The sequence below is a fragment of the Anoplopoma fimbria genome, chromosome 20 (genome assembly GCF_027596085.1).
Source record: "Anoplopoma fimbria isolate UVic2021 breed Golden Eagle Sablefish chromosome 20, Afim_UVic_2022, whole genome shotgun sequence".
Taxonomy (NCBI): domain Eukaryota; kingdom Metazoa; phylum Chordata; class Actinopteri; order Perciformes; family Anoplopomatidae; genus Anoplopoma; species Anoplopoma fimbria.
The window spans coordinates 19,238,688-19,257,911 of record NC_072468.1 but is presented as its reverse complement, the minus strand read 5'-3'; the positions used below and the strand labels follow the sequence as shown (position 1 = coordinate 19,257,911).

General features: G+C 40.0%; 1 protein-coding gene across 2 annotated transcripts in view; it reads left to right on the top strand.

Moving 5' to 3' along the window:
• Positions 1–18,761, top strand: part of bcam (basal cell adhesion molecule (Lutheran blood group)) — a 49,413-nt gene extending 30,652 nt beyond the window's left edge. The window contains exons 2-16 of one of the 2 annotated variants that reach the window (XM_054622174.1): positions 1,461–1,588; positions 1,838–2,051; positions 3,902–3,975; positions 4,109–4,205; positions 4,312–4,494; positions 5,439–5,560; positions 5,708–5,849; positions 6,445–6,560; positions 8,538–8,679; positions 9,659–9,783; positions 10,879–11,020; positions 11,983–12,006; positions 14,202–14,343; positions 15,107–15,206; positions 16,748–18,761. In XM_054622174.1, coding sequence (XP_054478149.1) covers positions 1,461–1,588; positions 1,838–2,051; positions 3,902–3,975; positions 4,109–4,205; positions 4,312–4,494; positions 5,439–5,560; positions 5,708–5,849; positions 6,445–6,560; positions 8,538–8,679; positions 9,659–9,783; positions 10,879–11,020; positions 11,983–12,006; positions 14,202–14,343; positions 15,107–15,206; positions 16,748–16,750 — 1,754 coding nt within the window. In that variant the 3' untranslated portion in view covers positions 16,751–18,761. The remainder of the gene's footprint in view (positions 1–1,460; positions 1,589–1,837; positions 2,052–3,901; positions 3,976–4,108; positions 4,206–4,311; positions 4,495–5,438; positions 5,561–5,707; positions 5,850–6,444; positions 6,561–8,537; positions 8,680–9,658; positions 9,784–10,878; positions 11,021–11,982; positions 12,007–14,201; positions 14,344–15,106; positions 15,207–16,747) is intronic. The other variant, XM_054622175.1, reaches the window with a different exon arrangement.
• The last annotated feature ends 463 nt before the right edge of the window (positions 18,762–19,224 follow it).

Below are 19,224 nucleotides of genomic sequence, written 5' to 3'. Positions count from 1 at the left end.
AATTAGATGGCAGGATTAAGGGAAGTGAAAAAGTAAATCAAGAAGTGAAAGAACGGCGGAAAGAGTCATGAGATCTTTTCATCAAATGTCAATGCTTGACCGACCCTTGACCTCTGTGTGCTTTATGGGTCTCGGTGAATCTCAGCATCTGACCCTGTTGGAATGTGTCTCACTAACACCCACAGTGTGATATTTTTTGACAGCACTCCGTTTTATCTCCTCTTTATGAAAACTCAGCCTTCTCTTTTCCTTCCATCCTTCACTCTCTTCCTTCCTCACAGTGGAGCGATAACAAGGTGGCCGTTTCCTCAGCTCCTCTCGTCTCTCTTTAGACATTTTTGAGCAAACACTCTTTTATCTCCCCCCTTCTGCATTTTCTCTGCCCTGTTTTTTAAAACCAACCCCGTCAAACAGCCAGGATTCCCAGAAAAATCCATCCTCCCCACTCTCGGCAAGTTTTGCACAACAAATAAATAATTCAAGTGTGGATTTTGTAGTCCAGAAACTGATGACATGATTAATTTATGCTATCAAAGAGAGTGTGGGGCTGTGTTAGTCATTAGCTACACATGTGTCCAGAATATGAATATTGAATTAAGTTTAGATATATATGGGTTTTTTAACGATGCTTAACTTAATGTTGGCAGTGTTTGTTAACTGTTTCTTTCCTGATGCATCCATTATTTACTCCATAAAAACCATCTAGTTGTAGTGTATTTCTATGGAGATTGTCATACAAGCCAGCCGAGTGTACGTGCATATTGAATAGCATAGACTATGAAATATGCTGTCCATATCATGATAACTTACTTTTTTTGATTTGATGGCAAATTTAAACACCATTGTCCTTTCTTTCCCAACATTGAGCCTCCCACTTACGACATAGTGGACTTCATGTGTTACTGTACCAGGATTTATGACACTGCATGTGCTGCAGTGACTTCATTAGCACAAATGGAGCTCCTTCTCTTCCTCCAGCTCTCCGTCCTTCCCCTTCCCCTCTCCCCCGCCTCTCCTCTCTGTAATGCAATCTCCTTGTTGTTGTTGTTTCTCCATAGATAGGTTGTATAGAGAGTTAGAGAGTTATAGTGTTCCCCTATCCCCGCTGGAACCAGTTTGGGTCCATCTTGCGCCCTAGCTGCTACTCTCTCCCATTGATATATGGGCCTCTTTGTGCATCCTAATGTCTCTATTGAATGGAGAACGCAGACAGTGACGAGGGCCCTCTAGCTTCCCTCATGGTCCCTTAACAGTTTTTACTGCTGTTCATGGACCTTCAAATGAATACTGATACTCGCTATCCTTTGCTGTCGGCTGTTAGATGCAGACTTTTGTATACCGGCCTATAATGTTGGATATCGATGCAACACGTTATCACATAACTACCAGTCCTTGTGGTTTTTCTATGCTTGACGCGTTAATCATCTCTCTCTCTCTCTTCTTTTTGTATTTCTTTGCAGTTTGTTTTGGCGCTGTGACCGTGAACGTGGCTCCTAAAGTGGAGGTGTTGAAAGGAGCCACTGCCAAATTGCCATGCACATATACTGTCTCACCAACACCAAGCAACACTGTCGTGGAGTGGTACATTGTAAGTCATTTCCAAATATTAAAGTTCGACAGGAAAAATACATTTTTCGCCCTAAAAGCTTGTCATATCCAAGCGTAAGGAATGCTTCATAATTGAATTCACTGTAATAAAAAATCTATTATATTTATTAATTTGCAGTTTATCTTACTGATTAATGTTTCTTTGTATTTGTATTTATCCCTCTTCCACTTCTCCCCATGTTTCTTCCAACCTCTTTCTAAATCTCCCTCTACCTGTCCATACATCCAGGAGGAGCATGGAACCAGGCAGCGTGTGGCTTTCTCCCAGGGTGGCGTGGGAAAAAGCGATGAGGGCACCATTCTGACCGGGCGGGTCACTATCGGAGAAGACTTCTCCTTGACCATCTCCTCGGTTCAGCCCTCCGACGAGCTTGACTTCTTCTGCCAGGTCACCGCCGGACCCGCTGGAGTTGGAGATGCCACCACTATGCTCAAAGTCTTCTGTGAGTCGACCAGTGTCCTTTGATCTTTCAAATGACCTCAAAGAGGATCCCACCTCTCTAACCCATCAGTTGTTGATCAGTGGAATTCATGAGTTGGTTTCTTACTGTCACTGCCACTAAAGGTTTAAGGCTTTAATCAGATCTGCGTGTGTGTTCATGCATACTTTCATTTAGAAGTGGCTTAATTGTACCTAATGCATGTAATTCATTTTGCAAATTGCTTTTCACACATACTGTACTCTAAGGAACTCCATGCCAAACCCTCTTTATAGAACCTTTATATAGTCATAAAGGTTCTATACAATTGGTTTGTCACAATTGTCTAAATGTGTCAAAAACAGAGCTGCCTTAAGCAAAGAAAAATGTATTGTGTGGAAGAATCTTTTTCAAAGCCTGTGGGTTCCTATTTCCTTTGATAAGTTCCCCAGAGGTCAATTAACCACATTCTAATCACTCTTGACACAATTGATGAATAGTTCAATCACACCTGTCATGTCTCATATCTCACCTTAATAACGGTCCGGATTTATCACCAAGTTGCCATGGGCTGACCCTTGCTGCGGGCCGCGGCGTCCTTTTCCCCTCCCTCGGCAACCCCTGAGCAGACATCAATCACACTTTTAGCATTTAGCAGCATAACCAAAATGAATACAATTCATTTGCATGTTGGATTGGACTGATCCATCATTCTAAAGAGGGAGGATTTGTGTCGGGGGGGGGGGGAAATAGCAAAACAACTCTTTCTTTTAGTCAAGCTGCCACTTGGAGAAAAACAGCTTCCGAGTTAACCATTAACATTTATGCACTCAGAGGCTCTGAGGTTTAAAGCAATCTCATAAAATAAGCTATTAGTTGTGAATGGACCAGTCAGTGCTAAACAATACCTCAACGGCCCTTTTAGATGTACTTAATGCCCACAGTTGTAAGAAACAGCCCATCTCACAAACCAGCAATTATTCTGTGACCACATTTGACCACTTGACTCATTGGGGGGATGAATTATAGTGTGTCTCTCCTGCCTTAACTTAATAGGGCTGAGTTATGAGGTCTCCTGGGGGTTAGCAGTGATAGGCTGGTTTATTTATCTCTCTCTCTCTCTCTTGGGAGGCCTACAATAGAGAGAAAACAGTATGTCTGCTGAGCAAAAACATGATAAAAATAACCCTACCCATGTGCCTCTGTGTCTTGTGCCCCATTAACTGTTAACATCTAAATGACTTATTGTACGCTAAAAACCTTTATTCAACTGAATTTAAGAGACTGCAAAGAGAGTTTTAGTCCTCACTGTACATCTAAATTACTGCGCGCACATATAATGCACTGCATTACACAGTATATGGAGTGGGAGTGGTTATAGAAAAAAACCAGCAGTTTTCTGAGCGGTGTAACAAAAACGGACTAAACACAAAGACTTGAGTGTGAGTGAGACACAGAGAGAGAGAGAGGAGTACCAAACTTCTGTTTATTTTTACAAGCAGTCAACAGCTGCAGGCAGCGATAAGATGACCTTGCATGTGAACAAGTGAGCTAGGGAATAAAGCAGAGAAGCGAGAGAGGGAATACTCACACCTGTGGTTGTATGTGTGTGAGCCAGTGAGAGGAGGGGTGCTGTGTTGTTATTTGACGCTTATCGGCTCATGTGAACCAGGTCTCACTGGAATAATGCGAGGCAGGATATTTACTGCTCCACTTAATTAACAAGGTCAGCAAGCATGTGGGTTGGACTGCATATACGGAAGTGGAGTAAGTGTGAGTGTGTGTGTGTGTGTGTGCGCGTTAAATGTTTCCCTTCCAGTGAATTATAATGAAATAATAATAATCTACCGCCCTCCTCCTTTTTTCTGTCTCAGTTGCTCCTGAGAAGCCAGAACTCACAAAGCCATCAACTCAGGCCATTTCTGTTGGAGAGACTACCAGCTCTGAGGTGTGTGTGTGAGCAATTTCTATAACCCTATGTGCATCCTGTGTTTGACGTTCTGATTTCACGTGAACGCTGAAGACACACATTTTCAGTCGACTTTCTTTTTGTTCATCCTGCATTTTTTCCTGCGTGTCAGATTGGTACCTGTGTGACAATGAACGGACATCCCCAGCCAAGAATCATCTGGTTCAAAGATGACCAGCCCCTACCTGAGGTCAAGGACAGGAGAGAGAGTATGTGTCATCGGGCTGTTTGTTTTAATTTAATTATTTTAACATGCACGTGCCAACCAGAAGGTTTTAATCTGTGTGCTTCCCCCCCACCCCCCTTTTCTGTCAGAGACCAATATGGTTTCCTCGGTGGTGAAGGAGGCGTCTGGTCTCTACACCGTCAAGAACATCCTCTACATGCAGCCCAAAAAGGCAGACAAGGATTCTGTGTTTCAGTGCATCGTGGAGTACAGCATGCCAGGAGACCAGATCAAACAGAAGAAGTCCGACACCATCACCATCAACCTCAACTGTGAGTGGAGGGACAAGAGTTTTAATTAGTGAGCTTTGCAGCTGCTGGCAGGTGGATTTTGTCACCTGTGGACATAGCCAGGCTAGCTGTTTCCCTCTGTTTCCAGTCTTTATGCTAAGCTAAGCTACCTGGCTGTTGGTTCTGGTCATATTTATCTGGAATGACATAAGAGCGGTATCGGTTTTCTCTCTGCAAGAAACTGAATAAAACTTCAGAATTCCACCATCTTAGTTTTATGTGTTAGCATGCTAACATTTACTTATTAGCACTACATTACATCTCAACCTGATAGGAATGCCATCAGGTTTGCAGGAATATAAACCAAGCATTGTTCTAATTAGAACTTGACCTTATGATGGAGCTATATTAAAAGCCAGTCAACATGAATGTCTGTATAAAATTTCATGGGAAGTAATTTTGTTTCACTAAAAGCCGAAAATGCCAACATGCTTGTGGCGCTAGAGGAAAAGTCAAGAGATCATGAAGTTATTAGGATTTAACCTCTGGGGACCATAACTGTTTGTACAAAATGTCATGGCAATCCATCCAGCCTAAGTTGTTGACATATTTTGGAAGTCGTGGACCGATTCAAGAAAATGAATCTATTCATTTATGCTTTATCTCTAAGCCTCTCCCTGTTCTCCATCATCATGTTGCTATTTCACTCTAAGAAAAATACATACGCCCTTTAAAATTAAACATTGTCAAAAAACAGCTGTTAGTGTTATCATCATTGGATGCATGTCTTTCCTCCTGTTTAACACTGTCATGGAATTTAATAGTCAGCTCAAGAAGAATGATGGTGCAAGTAATGAGGAGGTACTGGGAAAGTAAAACACCCCCTCTGGAATGCCTTTCACATCTCTGATTGATGACCTACTGTAGTGTAAATGTATCCAAAGAAGGAATTTTCACCTGTTCCCTGTCTGTTCTTGTCTGTGTAGATCCCTCTGAGAAAGCGACCTTTTCCCTTCTCAACACTGATCTGATCAAAGAGGGCGATGCTGTTACCATGAAGTGTGAGACTGATGGAAACCCTCAGCCGGAGTTTGACTTTGTTAAAGATGTACGTGTGCTTTTCAGTTTGTTTGGAAGAGAACTTTCTTTATATCCCAACATTTAAAAAAAAAAGTGTTAATCTGACTTACTCTCTCTCTCAATCTTTACTTGTGACTCTCTCTCTCTTTGCCAATCCCCGTCCTTCCGACCTCAGGGAAAAGCCATCACTGGTCAGCGTGGTGTCCTGCTGCTGAAATCTGTCAAGCGCACAGACGCTGGTGTGTATATGTGTACAGCCACAGATTTCGAAAACCTGGATGCTGACCTGAGAGGAAACATCACCCTCACTGTCAACTGTGAGTGAGCCAAAGACACACACACACACACACACACACACACACACACACACACACACACACACACACACACACACACACACACACACACACACACACACAAACAAACAGAGACACACACAACTGCAGAATTAAGGAAACACACATAAAAAAGCAATTTACCTCCTGTTTGTGCAGGTTTCGCCTTTGCAGTAAGCCTTTCTTTTCATCAGTAAGTCATAGAATTAAAAAGGTTACAATGGAAAGAGCTTTAATGGAATCCTTTGAGGAGGCTGAAATCCAATTCAATTTTTCACAGTTCATCTGTTACTTTAATGTTATCCCAACTACACTCCGTAATTTGATTTTATCGCACTTATTAAGCAGAGATGGACCAGAAATAGCATGGAATGGGCTTAACTTAAGACTAAGTGCATTAGCTTTGTATTTAAAATAATATATTCTGCTGCATAAGGTCGTTTTAACTTATTACATGGTTGTTAAAGTGATGAGAAGCTTTTTGATTTCAAGTGTGACTTCTTTAACTCCTTATAATGAATAGAAGGCCTCATGTTTCATGTGTCTTATGTGTCTCTTTTCATTTTCTCCCTGCCAGACATCGACCCAGTGAGTGTGATCCCTGCCGAACCTCAAGTTGTCATGTTAGGAGACAAGGTTGAGTGGCAGTGTAAGACCAAGGCCTCTGCTGTTCACACTGTTCAGTGGAAAAAGGTGTGCACCATTTCTTTCTCAAACTTAATTCCCCATCTCCTTTTACTCTCACTCATGATGTTTTTCTAGGAATACAGTGCTTTGCTCTTTTCTCATCTGTCCACAGAATTATTTCTGAGCATTCCTAGATAACAGTTTTAAAACACAAACCTGTCATTCTGACATATTACAAGCACTGGCTGGCTGTTGAACAAGAACCCAGTCCTTCCTGGGGATCCATATGTGGACATTTGGTGATTCTGGTTCATTTTGATGAACCAGAACTTTTTTTTATGTTGGTTTATTTGGAAGGGACAGTGCACATTAATAAAACATTTCTGTAAATGCGCCAGAGTTAGCCAAGAGGCTATTTTTCATCTGTATTCCCTAGACAGATGTTACAAAGTCACCCTAAAAACAGGATATAAGAAATTATGTTAAATAGAACATGGACTAAAAACAAGATTATCTTGCATTGTTAGACACTAAAAACATATATATCAGAAGCAGAATACATAAAAAAGCATGCAGAGTATGAACAATAGGGTCATTTCAATCTGACAGGGCTAAACAACAATAAAAGACATGCTTTGCAGGTAGATGAGTGTCGACGGGCAATATCAAGACAGACAGACAGACAGGTGACAGCAGACAGACTGGGGGAAATTCAGCACAGACAGATTGAGGAAGTAAGGCGCAGTTATGTTCTAGTGATGACAGAGCTGGGTACTAAATAACTATATCTTTAAATGAGCTTCAAATGAACTGTATGTGTCCCGTTGTCTAATGGTCACTGGCATGGAGTTCCATTCTAGTGCAGCTTTTACAGAGAATACAGACTGACTAAAAGCACTTTTCCTGAGTGGGATAATACAATCTCCTCTTACTGCACCTCTTGTGAGCCGATATGCAGTTGTTCTTGTGGTAACAAACTATTTGAGCGGAGGAGAGGTCAAGTTCTCAACAATGCTACCTTTCTTCATTGAATAGGACATACAGTAGATCCATAATGAGACACATACTGAACTTTCTTAGTGTGCAGCTGGCCCCCAACACGAGAGCCTTTGTATCAGTCCAGTTCTCTCTTTAAGGACAGTTGTGGCCATGCTACACAAGCTGCATTGTGTTGTGCCCAATGGCAGCAACTGGAGAGCAGACACCGGTGTTTGGTCCATTTGGTGTCAACAGCAATACATATTATACACAATTGAATATTGTATCATATGCTAATGACATATAATAGAGTTCATCATAAATCCTAAACTGAACAGAGAAGCTTAGTTTATGTTATGTATGATTTCAGTTTTACAGTAGCAGCCTGATAACTTCATGACATGCTTCTGTCTGAGTGAAAATGTAAACATGCTGGAATAGCAAAGGGGATTAGAGTTATAGACAATTAACACAGTTTGGAGTTTTTTTTATGAGTAGCAAATTAAAGGTAATATAATTGAAAACACTCCTTCTGGTCTCTTTTCTATGGACAACAAAAGGTATGCTCTAAATGTATTATTCTACAGTTTACATACCAAAGAAAAGACTTTGTTAAACAGGTAAACCCCTAATCAGAGTGACAGCGCTGGTGCTTTTGGTGTTTGGGTATTCATCTCCTCTTCTCCACTTGTTATGTGCACAATGTTCCTCCTGTGCTGGGCCTGTTTGTTGTAGCCTGTGTGTCTATTGTTGTGTCTCCTGGGTGTTTTAGAACACTCCCAGACTGCTGGTTTTCTTAGTAGAGAACTTGTTTGTTCTCCGTAAGAAGGATTCCTAGGAGAAGAAGTTGAGAGGAATTGCAAGAGGCAGGTTCATCATGTTGGACGGACTTTGATCTGTTATCACTGCTCTTTGGAACAGCGTGTGTGAAGGTTCTTCTTCTGCTTTCCCAGCATAGCTGCGCCCCCTCAAACTAGATATTCACAATGCTGTTCTACTCCCATATGCGCAGAGAATATGCAATTGGTTATATTTCTGTATATGTGTGTGCGTGTGTTCCTCAAGGGGTCTGAGGTGCTCTCACAGGACGGCATGCTGTCGATACAAGATGTTTCCTACGATAAAGCTGGAGAGTACATGTGTGTTGGAGCCGTGCCATCTGTGCCAGGACTGATAGCCCAGGCCAGTGTCAACCTCACTGTCAAAGGTAACACACCTAAACACACACACACACACACACACACACACACACACACACACACACACACACACACTCATGCACAGCCTACTTCAGGAAAGCCAGCAAAATTGTTTGGACAAGACTTAAGTAAGATTTCAATCACATTAGCATCTCTATTATTATATTAAAATACACACACACACACACACACACACACACACACACACACACACACACACACACACACACACACACACACACACACACACACACACAATTCAGCCACAGTCACACACTCATTCATATACAGTGTGTTTCAACTACTGCATTTGCCAAGATTTGTACCCTGGCAGTAACCTTTTAAAATATTAGGCCTACTGCTTAGGAGCTGCAAAGGAAATGGCACTATACACTGAAATGTAAACAATCTTTTTTTTTCCAAAGTACCCACTATATTCCACAACAACACACACACTCACACTAATAACAATGGCCGGTGTGAGGGTGTGCTAGGTATTGTTATAGTCAGAGGAAGGAAGTTGTATAGTTCATGGATGCAACTGACAGCAGGCGTGGCTTCCTACTCTGTTGATATTTTACTTTCAGGATGGGATGAAACCATTAGTGCAATGTAAAAAAATACCATACAGGAGTTTATTGGAATCAACTTATCGGTTTTCCTTGACTAAAGATAAACATATATGTTTCATTTAGTTGGGTTAAGTTGTTTTAACATATATTGGTTTTTTTATTTTCCAACCACTGAATAAATTTACTGCTGAAAGTTATCTTGACTCATGAATTAGGTTTATGCACAGATTTCTCAGCATGCATTGTTTGAGGTTTAAACTCAGTTTGAAGTCAGTGGAACTTATGTTATTATTTTAACTAGCCTAAAATGACCTACAGTGTTTCTGTGTGTGTACGTGTACGTGTGTTTGAGCGTTTGCCGTGTTGTTTATACCAAATGTTCCCTAGTTCACTGGCTCTAACACCCTTTTCCCAGGAAAGCCGATGATCCAGACTCCCCCCATTACGGAGGTGGGGAAGGAAGGAGACATGGTGACTATGAAGTGCTCGGCCTACGGCTCTCCTGCCCCTCAGTTCAACTGGAAGCCCTCAGGAAAAGAGGTACGAATTAAGAAACACGGTCTAGTGAAACAGAGATAAAAATACAACATGGTTTTTCCTGTGTGCAACTAATACAAATCACTCAGTAATCAGATGTAAGTGCTATTTTCCTGGAAGGGATTGTTTAGTTAGTTAGTTAGTGTTTTTATTCAGTCATCACACACAGTACCATGTATACAGCCTATATATAATATAGTATACAATATAACTGAAAAGGCATAGGCAGAAGAATTAAGCTTATATATGCCTATCCTACTTTCCCAACAATAAAGCCACCCTCAAGAAAACTAAATATATAAAAAAAAAGAAAAGAAAAAATATTTCATTCAGACTTGTAACCCTAAAAAATAGTTTTATAAACAGTCCTTTTGAAAACCAAAAAGAGTTACACATTCTTACATTTATATTAGAATTGTTCCATACTTTAACCCCAACAATAGAAATGAATCTTCTTTTAATCCCCTTTTTAGCTTTTAGAATGAATTGCACAAGTAAAACTATAAACACAGAGGTAAAGATGTATTTCAAACAAACAGCTAACGCTATCAGTGTGGAGTTTGAGGCATGAGTTTTCATAACATCTGAAGATCTCAGTAGGCTGGTTGTTAAACTTCAAGGACAGATAAAGCTTGCTGGACTATGGAAAGTAATATTTTATTCTGATATTTTATATTGATGTGATATAGTTGAAAAGAAAATCCTTTATGAAGCAGCTTTAAAGAAACTTACAGGGGGAATACAGCTTCATGATTGAAATATTACTTTTAATGAAGTGAGATCAAACTTTCATCATCCTTCTGAAAGATTTGATCATTTTAGAAGCAAATAGGGATTTTTGTAAGATCAAATGGAAGAGATAATGAAGTTTTCACAAGTGGCTGTTTTTAAGATCAGATCTTGATGTTTTAGTGAGAATCAGAGGAGGAAAATATTAAATAAATCATCACTACAGTGTGCAAGAAAGAATTAGTGAAAAATATGAATTAAAAAAATATGCCACAAATATAAAATATATGCAAGAAATGATAAGGGGATATTTCTTAATGATATTTTCCTTCTTCCCTCCCTCTCCCTTTCCTCTTTTGCCCTTGCCAGTCAGTATCAGTGGAAGGTAACAAGGTGGTGAGCACCATGACCCTGCAAGCCACAGCCGAGGTCATGAAGGACGGGGTGACCTGCGAGGTCTCCAACAAGCACGGAACAGATAGCAAGACCTTCATGGTATCTCTTAAAAGAGGTCAGTGTGAAGAGAAGACGTTAACGGCGATGCTAAGTTATCTCCCTCCCTCCTTCCCCTTCACCTTTTCATCACTGAAGGCTTTTTAACGATCAGCTGTGATAAAGAGATGTGTTTTCGTAATGATAAATGGGAAATTTGATTTTGCAGATTATGAGCTTTTTGTAAATTCAAACTCAGTCAGCGTAGTTTTAATCAGAGGTTGGAAGTAAGGTGTTTTTATTATAATATATATATATTTATATATGTATATATAATCACTCCGTAGTAGTGTGCCCGTGTTTTTAGTGTTAACTAAATGGAGTTAATGCATCACTAAATATAACAAGTGACTCCACACAAACTAGTTCTTATGTAGAGGTTAATTGTCTGAGCTTACTGACCTTGCTTGCTAACATATTGGTGAAGAGTAAAAGAAACGTGGAATATGGTCGACCAATCTGGCCTCACATTCGGAAAAATGCTGTTTAATAATGAAGATAGAGATTTGAAATAATATTGATATCCCAAATTGCATAATTTATGCCAATACTAGACAAAATTACCAAATAAAATCAGCTATGTTAGCAAAATCTGATATTTCTGCACACAATAAAAATGCATGAATACTGCTAACTTTGAATCACACATTTATCCATGAAAGTAGAACAAATTCATGATGACCTGGCAATTACATTAAATATATTGTTTGCCTCCTAAAACTGTCACTAGGTTACCCTTTGGTTTCTGATGTAGAGACTTCCTGTTTGGCTGCTCTATAGATGATTGCTTTGGACTGTATGGTGCTGCAGATGTTTCCTAGCAACCAATTGCTTAGAACTACGAAAGGGACTTCATTCACAATTTTAGTAATGGTTTTACAAATAGCTTGTGCAACCGAATCCCGGTTTCTCTTTGCTCTTTTACCAGCATCATATCCTGCAATCTTAACCCTTTCTTGTTTTTCTCCTCTTGTCTCTCAGCAATTGACAACTCGGCCGACAGAGGTAGAGCCTTCTCCCTTCTCCTCCTCCTCTCCTCCCTCCTTCTCTCAGGACTCTTTGTTGTACAGACCCTGTAATTTAGAAATCCCCCCCTCCACCCATCTCCTCTTGCCCCGGCCCCTCCATCACACACACACACACACACACACACACACACACACACACACACACACACACACACACACACACACACATACACACACACACACGCACACACACACACACACACACGCACACACATACATGCACGCACACACCTACAACTCCCTCCACTGTACTGCAATCTTGTATATTTCACCTCTTGCTACCGACCACTGTGGATATTGTATATTGTTATTCTTCTTTTGTCATCTTTGTATGATGTCTGTCCTATATTTTGTGGATGCTACTACAGATTTGTGTGGCCCCTTGGGGACAATAAAGGAATCTATTCTATTCTATTCCTTCCTTTCCTCTCTTTGTTTCTTCACTGTGTCTCCTTTTTGGTCACCTCTTCTTTCCGACTGCCCTCTTATTTCTAGCTTTTCCTTTTTTTTTTCTCGCCGTTTCAACTCGCCGGGGTTCTGTGTGTGTAGGGTTTAGTAACCTTAGCGTTTGTGTGGGTATGCTTTCAGTGGTGTGTGTTTTGTGGTTGATGCTTTGCTTTGCTTTGCTATGGGACTGAGAAACTCTCTTTTTCTCAAAGTGCTGCTCTCTGGAAACCCTGTGCTTAAGTCAGGTGTGTATCGCTAACCCTATTGACGTGTGTGGCGTTCGTCTAGAACTGTAAGTCACTGTGTGTGTATTTATGTATGTGTGCACACACAACATCAATGTATTTGTGTTTACAAGCTAATGTGTTTGTTTATCCATACTTGTATTAATGTAGCTGTGAGGACAGACTTAAGACAAGGGAGAAGGATTTTATCCATTACAACTTGAAGTTTAGCAATTATTTTACTTTTCGCTTAATCAGCTGATTATTCTCTCGTTTAAACAATGATTCATTTGGTCTCCAGTGGAAAATGCCAGTTACAATCTAGTTTTGTCTAAAACCCGACTGTAACATTACTTTTGTTAGAAATGTTTCAGGTGTCCTGATATAAGACAATAACGAACAACGCAGAGGCAAAGAACATTACTCCAATTTGTTCTTTATTTTGTATATCAGTATGCCACAACATATAACGGCGTTTTTTTTTCAAATTTGTTTGCAGTTAATATAACTTATAGCGCGGCCAGTTTAGCCACAGAGAAAAGCAGCAGTACAGTTAGCCTCCGTTAAATACCCCTGCTGATTTTAACTTTGCCAGAACTGTGCCTGTGGTAGAAATTTAGAGGAATAGTTGGACATTTCCTGGAGTCTTTTCATCACTGTGAAGTTGCCAGGCAGCCAGTGGAGACTCTGTGAAGTCACTGGGCCCCATCAAGAAAACAGCGACCAAACAGCACCCTGCAAAACCATTGATCTTCTCATATAACTCTTGGCATGAAAGCAAACAAGCATATTTCCCAAAAGGTTGAACTATTGCTTTAAGTGACACTAGCCAGCCAATCAAAAAACAAGTATTCTTAAAAGCTTAATTGTTCAACACAGGCCTTCAAAACACATCCTTTCATATCTGATAGAATAAATGTAGTGTCATGTCCTCACAATTATAGTAATACAAGTTTAGGTGGATGGGTGAGTATGTTCAGTGTTGTTTTCTGGCTCTGGTCAGCTGTCTAGTTGTTATCTGTGAGTATACAGGCCCCGTTTTTTGGGTCCCATCACTTTTCAGTCGTCAAAAAGTGGTTAGTCTAACCCCACATCCCACTCCCCGTTCCCTCTCCTCTCCACCCATCCGTCCGTCCTTCCATTGTCTTCATCTGGACACCCATCCTCTCCCTCTATCCACCCTCTCATTTCCATCCCGTCTCCCACCCGTGCTACCCTAAATTAAATAACTTTCCTCCCCTTGCCTCCCTCTCTTTCACCCCACGAATCAAACACCACCTACACTCCTCATGATTACCATCTCCCTACCACTGCCCTTCCAAAATCAAACATTCCCCCATCTTCCTCCCACCACCTTCCCTTTGATCAATCACCCTCCTGCGCCTTCCTCCCATCTCTCTCCACCATCTTACCTCTGTCCCCCCTCCACCATCCCACCAACCCTCCACCCTTCCATCCCTCCATCCCTCCCTCCATGTGTCCCTTCGTTGCGGCGCTGTAGCTGACAAGCAGCAGGGAGGCTCCAGCGGGGTGGTGATAGCCGTGGTGGTGTGTGTTCTGCTGCTCCTGCTGCTGGTGGCTCTCATCTACTTCCTGAACAAGAAGAGCAAGCTGCCCTGCAGCAAGAAGGATAAGAAGGAAATGTGAGTACACAAGAGGGGAGAAAGAAATAGGGGGGCATTAATGAGGATTATTGTTGGTAGTGATTACCTCATGTGACTCAATAACCACATTAAGTAAACTACACTACGGAGCTTGCTGTAAGGAGGTTATTTATGAAAAATATTTGCATCAAACTTGTTGAAGTAAATTCAATGGAGGCTCTGCAATTAGAACAGTGATGATAAAAGAAGTAAAGCATGTTCTAGTTTATAAACCTTTTTTTACAAAATAGATTCATTCAATAAATAGAAAAAATTGCATGAATTAATCAAAATAAAATAAAAGTAAGAAGTCTCTTGGATGAGAATGTTTTTCTCTAACAGTATCAGAGTGAAATAATGTACAACAGAGCTGCTGATAGACCTGATTGCTGTTTTGCATTATGCTGAGTAACATGCTGGGTTTTCCCATATTTTCATATCAGTGTGCGGATTAAAGTCTGAAAATGTGGGAGTCCTACTGGGAAATAAAAGATAAATCTTTCTTTTAGTGAATATTTCTTAATTAGCTGGAAGAGAGTTTTATCTTGTTTTTTTATTTGTAATTCCATAAACAATATGGTTCCAGTATACGACAATCATTGCAGGGAAAATGGAAAAACTGTAAACCAAATGACAGAGCTAAATGGTGTCTACAGCAGCGATCAACATGCTTTGATCATCTATTAGTCGAACAAGGAAAACAACTCACTTTCCTTGCACCTTTTTTTTTTTTTTTCCCACTTTTAACCCACTGTCTCTGCAGGGCCAGTGGAGAGGTGAACAATGATATTGTGGTGGAGATGAAGACAGACAAGGCCAACGAAGAGGCCGGCCTCCTCAACAAGAGACCGTCCACAGAACAGGTCAGGCCAATGGATACAGGCATCAAGGGGTTAAGGGTGGTGGACTTGTGTTTTTGGTCAACAGTGAGCTCATTTACTTCTGCATTCATGAATTTAACTCCTGATGCTACCGACTAATGCTATGCAGGGACATTTGAATGGGCTTCTCCATTTAAAATAGTTTCCATTTCATCACTTTTTTACATTTAGTCAATGTTTTGATCAGGCTGCTGAGATGTAGACTTATCACAGAACACAATAAGAAGAGCTAAAGCCTGTACTCATGTTCTGTTGGCTGGTTAATGTAGTTAAACAAAGTACATTCCCATTATGTGGAGAACAAGCAATAGCAACTTAAAAGCTGTATAAAAGTCAGAAATCCTATTTTTATATATTGCAATGGTCATGTAGACAACGTAGCACAAGATCTGTCATAGTAAATGCGATCCATTTGACATAAACACAAGCTTTACAGGCAGCAGGAATATCTTCAGACACATCAGTCATGCTGATGGAGAGTCTGAAGTCACTTTTAGTTCAAAGAAAGCAGGTTTGAGAAAGCTGTCCCTGCATCTCAAATGATAGAGTGTGACAGCTGTACAGAATCCTCCGAAAATGTCATCATGAATGTAAAACATTTCATGATGAAATTTATGGTTGTGGCATATTTGACGGGGACGTAAAAGTCAGTTTAAGCTAGTCTTGTTTTATGTGGTTTTTGAACCCACTGACAGCAAAACTGTGTGACATTTCACAACTGCAGGGAGATTGCAGACACATTTTCTTTGCTTTTGAAATGGATTAACGAGAAGATGTAAAAGTGGGTCTCTCCGTATGCGTTCAAGAGATTTTTACTTTCCTTTGATGTCATTAAGAAATGATCGCCCCATAAGCTGCCAAGTCACACACATATTTATTTAGGAGAATGTCTTACTAGAACACAACTAGCTTGCCGGCTGCAGAACACTTTACGGAAATAGTATTCTGTTATTATCAAACGCTCTATAATTTCTAAATCTCCCCTCGTTCCATGTCAGCCCTCTAATAAAGACATACAATTCCCACCAATATACCATTTACGTTTTTTAATGGAAGATGTAAAATACATTTAAAATGATCATATCATTAAAAATACGTCAATATGTTTATAAGCATTGGATCCGTTACTAATTCAGATTTCATATATCAACCAAGAATGTGAATACCCATTGTACTACATGTGTTAAAGAAGCAAAATACATTGTACACTAAAGGCAATTAAGATACCCTGTCCACTTCATACAGTGACATTTAGCATGAGAATATATATATGTTTTGTAATTGTTATGATGCTACTGTACTCTAGTCAGTTAGCACCAGATAAACTGTGTGCATAAGCTGTGAATAATATAATTTTAAGTTAAAGAATATTCTTAGTTCAGTTTGAATTTGGGCATTTTTGAACATTAAATATTGAATTTCTTTATTTTCATCCAAGTTGTTAAAAAGAAAAAGCACATGTGCATCTAATGATGGGACTTTGGTCATATTTATATTGTTCTTTGTGTGTTTTTCTCTCATAGTGATGAAACAAGACAATGAAAGTGACCGACAGACGGATGAAGGGAAGGAGGAGGACAGTAATGAAGACAACAGGGCTACTTTTTATTCACTGCACAAGATTGTGGGGGACAATCTTATAATATGGACTTTGGTTTGTTTTGGGAACCTCGGGAGGCATTGGTTATGCTCGTTTTATAACCTGGAGTAAAGCTTTTTGGATAGAGTTTCTTCTCTTTTTCTTTTAAGAGACTCCATCCATTAATGCTACCACAGGTTTAAAACCATACTTGTGCATAATCACAATGGGACATATCCCTGGATGACACTATTACCACGGCTTCTTCTGATTCTTCCTCACCAATCACATCTTCGGTTGACTCCTCTGCAGAATAGAGCTGAACGCCATGACGCAATCAAAACACAGTGGTACAATCTTTCTTATCTACCCCAAATGAAACATAAAATGCTATTAAGCCACTGTGATTTTCTGGAGTGTGCATCTGCCTGCAAGTGTTACACTCAACGTCTATTCTGCCCGGGAGTCTGCACTTAAATTCACTGCTTCACTGCTGGGTATATTGGAGGAAATTACCAACACGGTGCCATTCTGCTTTTCTTTCACCTTAATAACAAGTGATGATTTAGGTTCACAACAATAAATCCCTCAGCCCACTGTCTGGCACACACAGCTGTAACATTTCCGCTCAAAGAAGCTTTGTGTTTTTGCTTTAGTGCTGTTTGTTTAATTGCCTTTTTGCCGCCTGTGAATGTTTGTGTATTTTGTTTTTTTTCCCAATGCCCTTAATTAGCTTTCCGTAGAAGCAGCTCAGGCATTTAATAACGCCAATCTCTTCTCTTAAATTGCTTGCCTTTTTTAAATTCAGCTGCAACGCCACCAAATAAGCAAGCTATTAGGTTGTACAAATTTGTTCTTGCCATTTCCAGCATACTTGTATATTATGTTACTACGTCAATCGTTCACTTTGCTCTCCTGTTTTCTCTGTCAATTCAAATACTACTATTACCCTGTCTATTAAGCAGGGGGTGTACTGTGCATGATGTGGAGTTCAAATTGTCTGTGCTCGCTAAGCTGGTGGCCCGGGACCGTAATTGCTACCATTTCTGCTCAGAAAACCCAATTATCATCAGCTTTCAGTTTCACTGAACTTTCAAAATTGGAGGAATTTGGCAAAATGGTCGACAATCTCAAACTGTGGCCTGTTGTGTTGTCATTTCTCCCGTGACAACAAAATGGGACTTTTATGGGCTGCAGTAATCACAGATTCACCTGCTAGCAGAAATCACTGGTACAGGTTCACTCTAGTTTGATACAAGCAGGGAAGGGAAGGTGTGGGAGGGATCGCGGGTTGTTGCTGGAGTATGTGATGTACTTTTTATTTTTACCAAATGGAAGAGTTTTTGAGTGTCACAGCAGGAGTGTATCTATGTTTAGGTATTCAATACTGGCATTTCTGTTCCTCCCCTACACTGTCGGGCCAGAGAGGTTTGATAGCTGGTTGACGTGCCCTTTTACTTTGTTGTACACTGGAACCAATGGCCTTGATTTTTAAAAGAATGTCACCTCAAACCACTATCTCGGCCCACAGGGCTCATTTTATTATGTAATGTCCGTCTACTGATCTTGCCATATTGACTGTTAGCGAACCTGTGATGGCAGGGGAAGAAAGATAAGTGAACTTGGAGCATCCTTTTTTTATTTTTAATGTTTTATATAAAAATAATGTGGTATAAAAGTTGTTTTTTTTCTAGAAAGGGGGATTCTTTATTTTGGAACTACTGAGTTTTCTTTTTTTTCATGCTTTTCCACTCGCTTTGAGAGAAGAGAGAAATGTTGTTGTTTTTTAATTTAGGAAGATTCTTTTTTAGGAGATATTCTCAGTGCTTTACTTCTCTCTCTCTGTACTGTATACTGTATATTTTGTGGAACGCTGTTGTGACCTCTGTGGTGTGTTGATGTATCTTTTTATTTGGTTCCAGCTGTGTAGAATTTATAAAGAAACAAAACTCAAGAAAAAGAATCACAACACTATATTCTCCTTGTTTTTATTCCCATCTCTGCAACAGGCAGTTTGTGAAAACACTTTTGTGATTTTATTTTATTTTATTGTTATCACAAATGGGACTAAATTCACTGTGCATGCTTTTTTATATACACAAAGTAGAATGGAATGGTGCCTGGCCATTTGATAACATTTGCGTACCATTACACATCATTTAACATAGTCTCTAAAATCCTGACACACCAGACCAAAAGCAATCAAAAATCAAATAGCTTTTGATGTAATTCATCCGTATGTTATTTCCTTACATTACCCAGAAGATGACATCTAGATTGATTCCTAGCTTGCACCAAAGTTAAATCTCTTTGATAGAACCGACATTATGTAAATCCCCTCCCACATTGATTGATACCATGATTTGTTGTGACAGAGCAGAAAAATGAAGGAAGCTAATGTTTTTGCATCAACTTCATGAT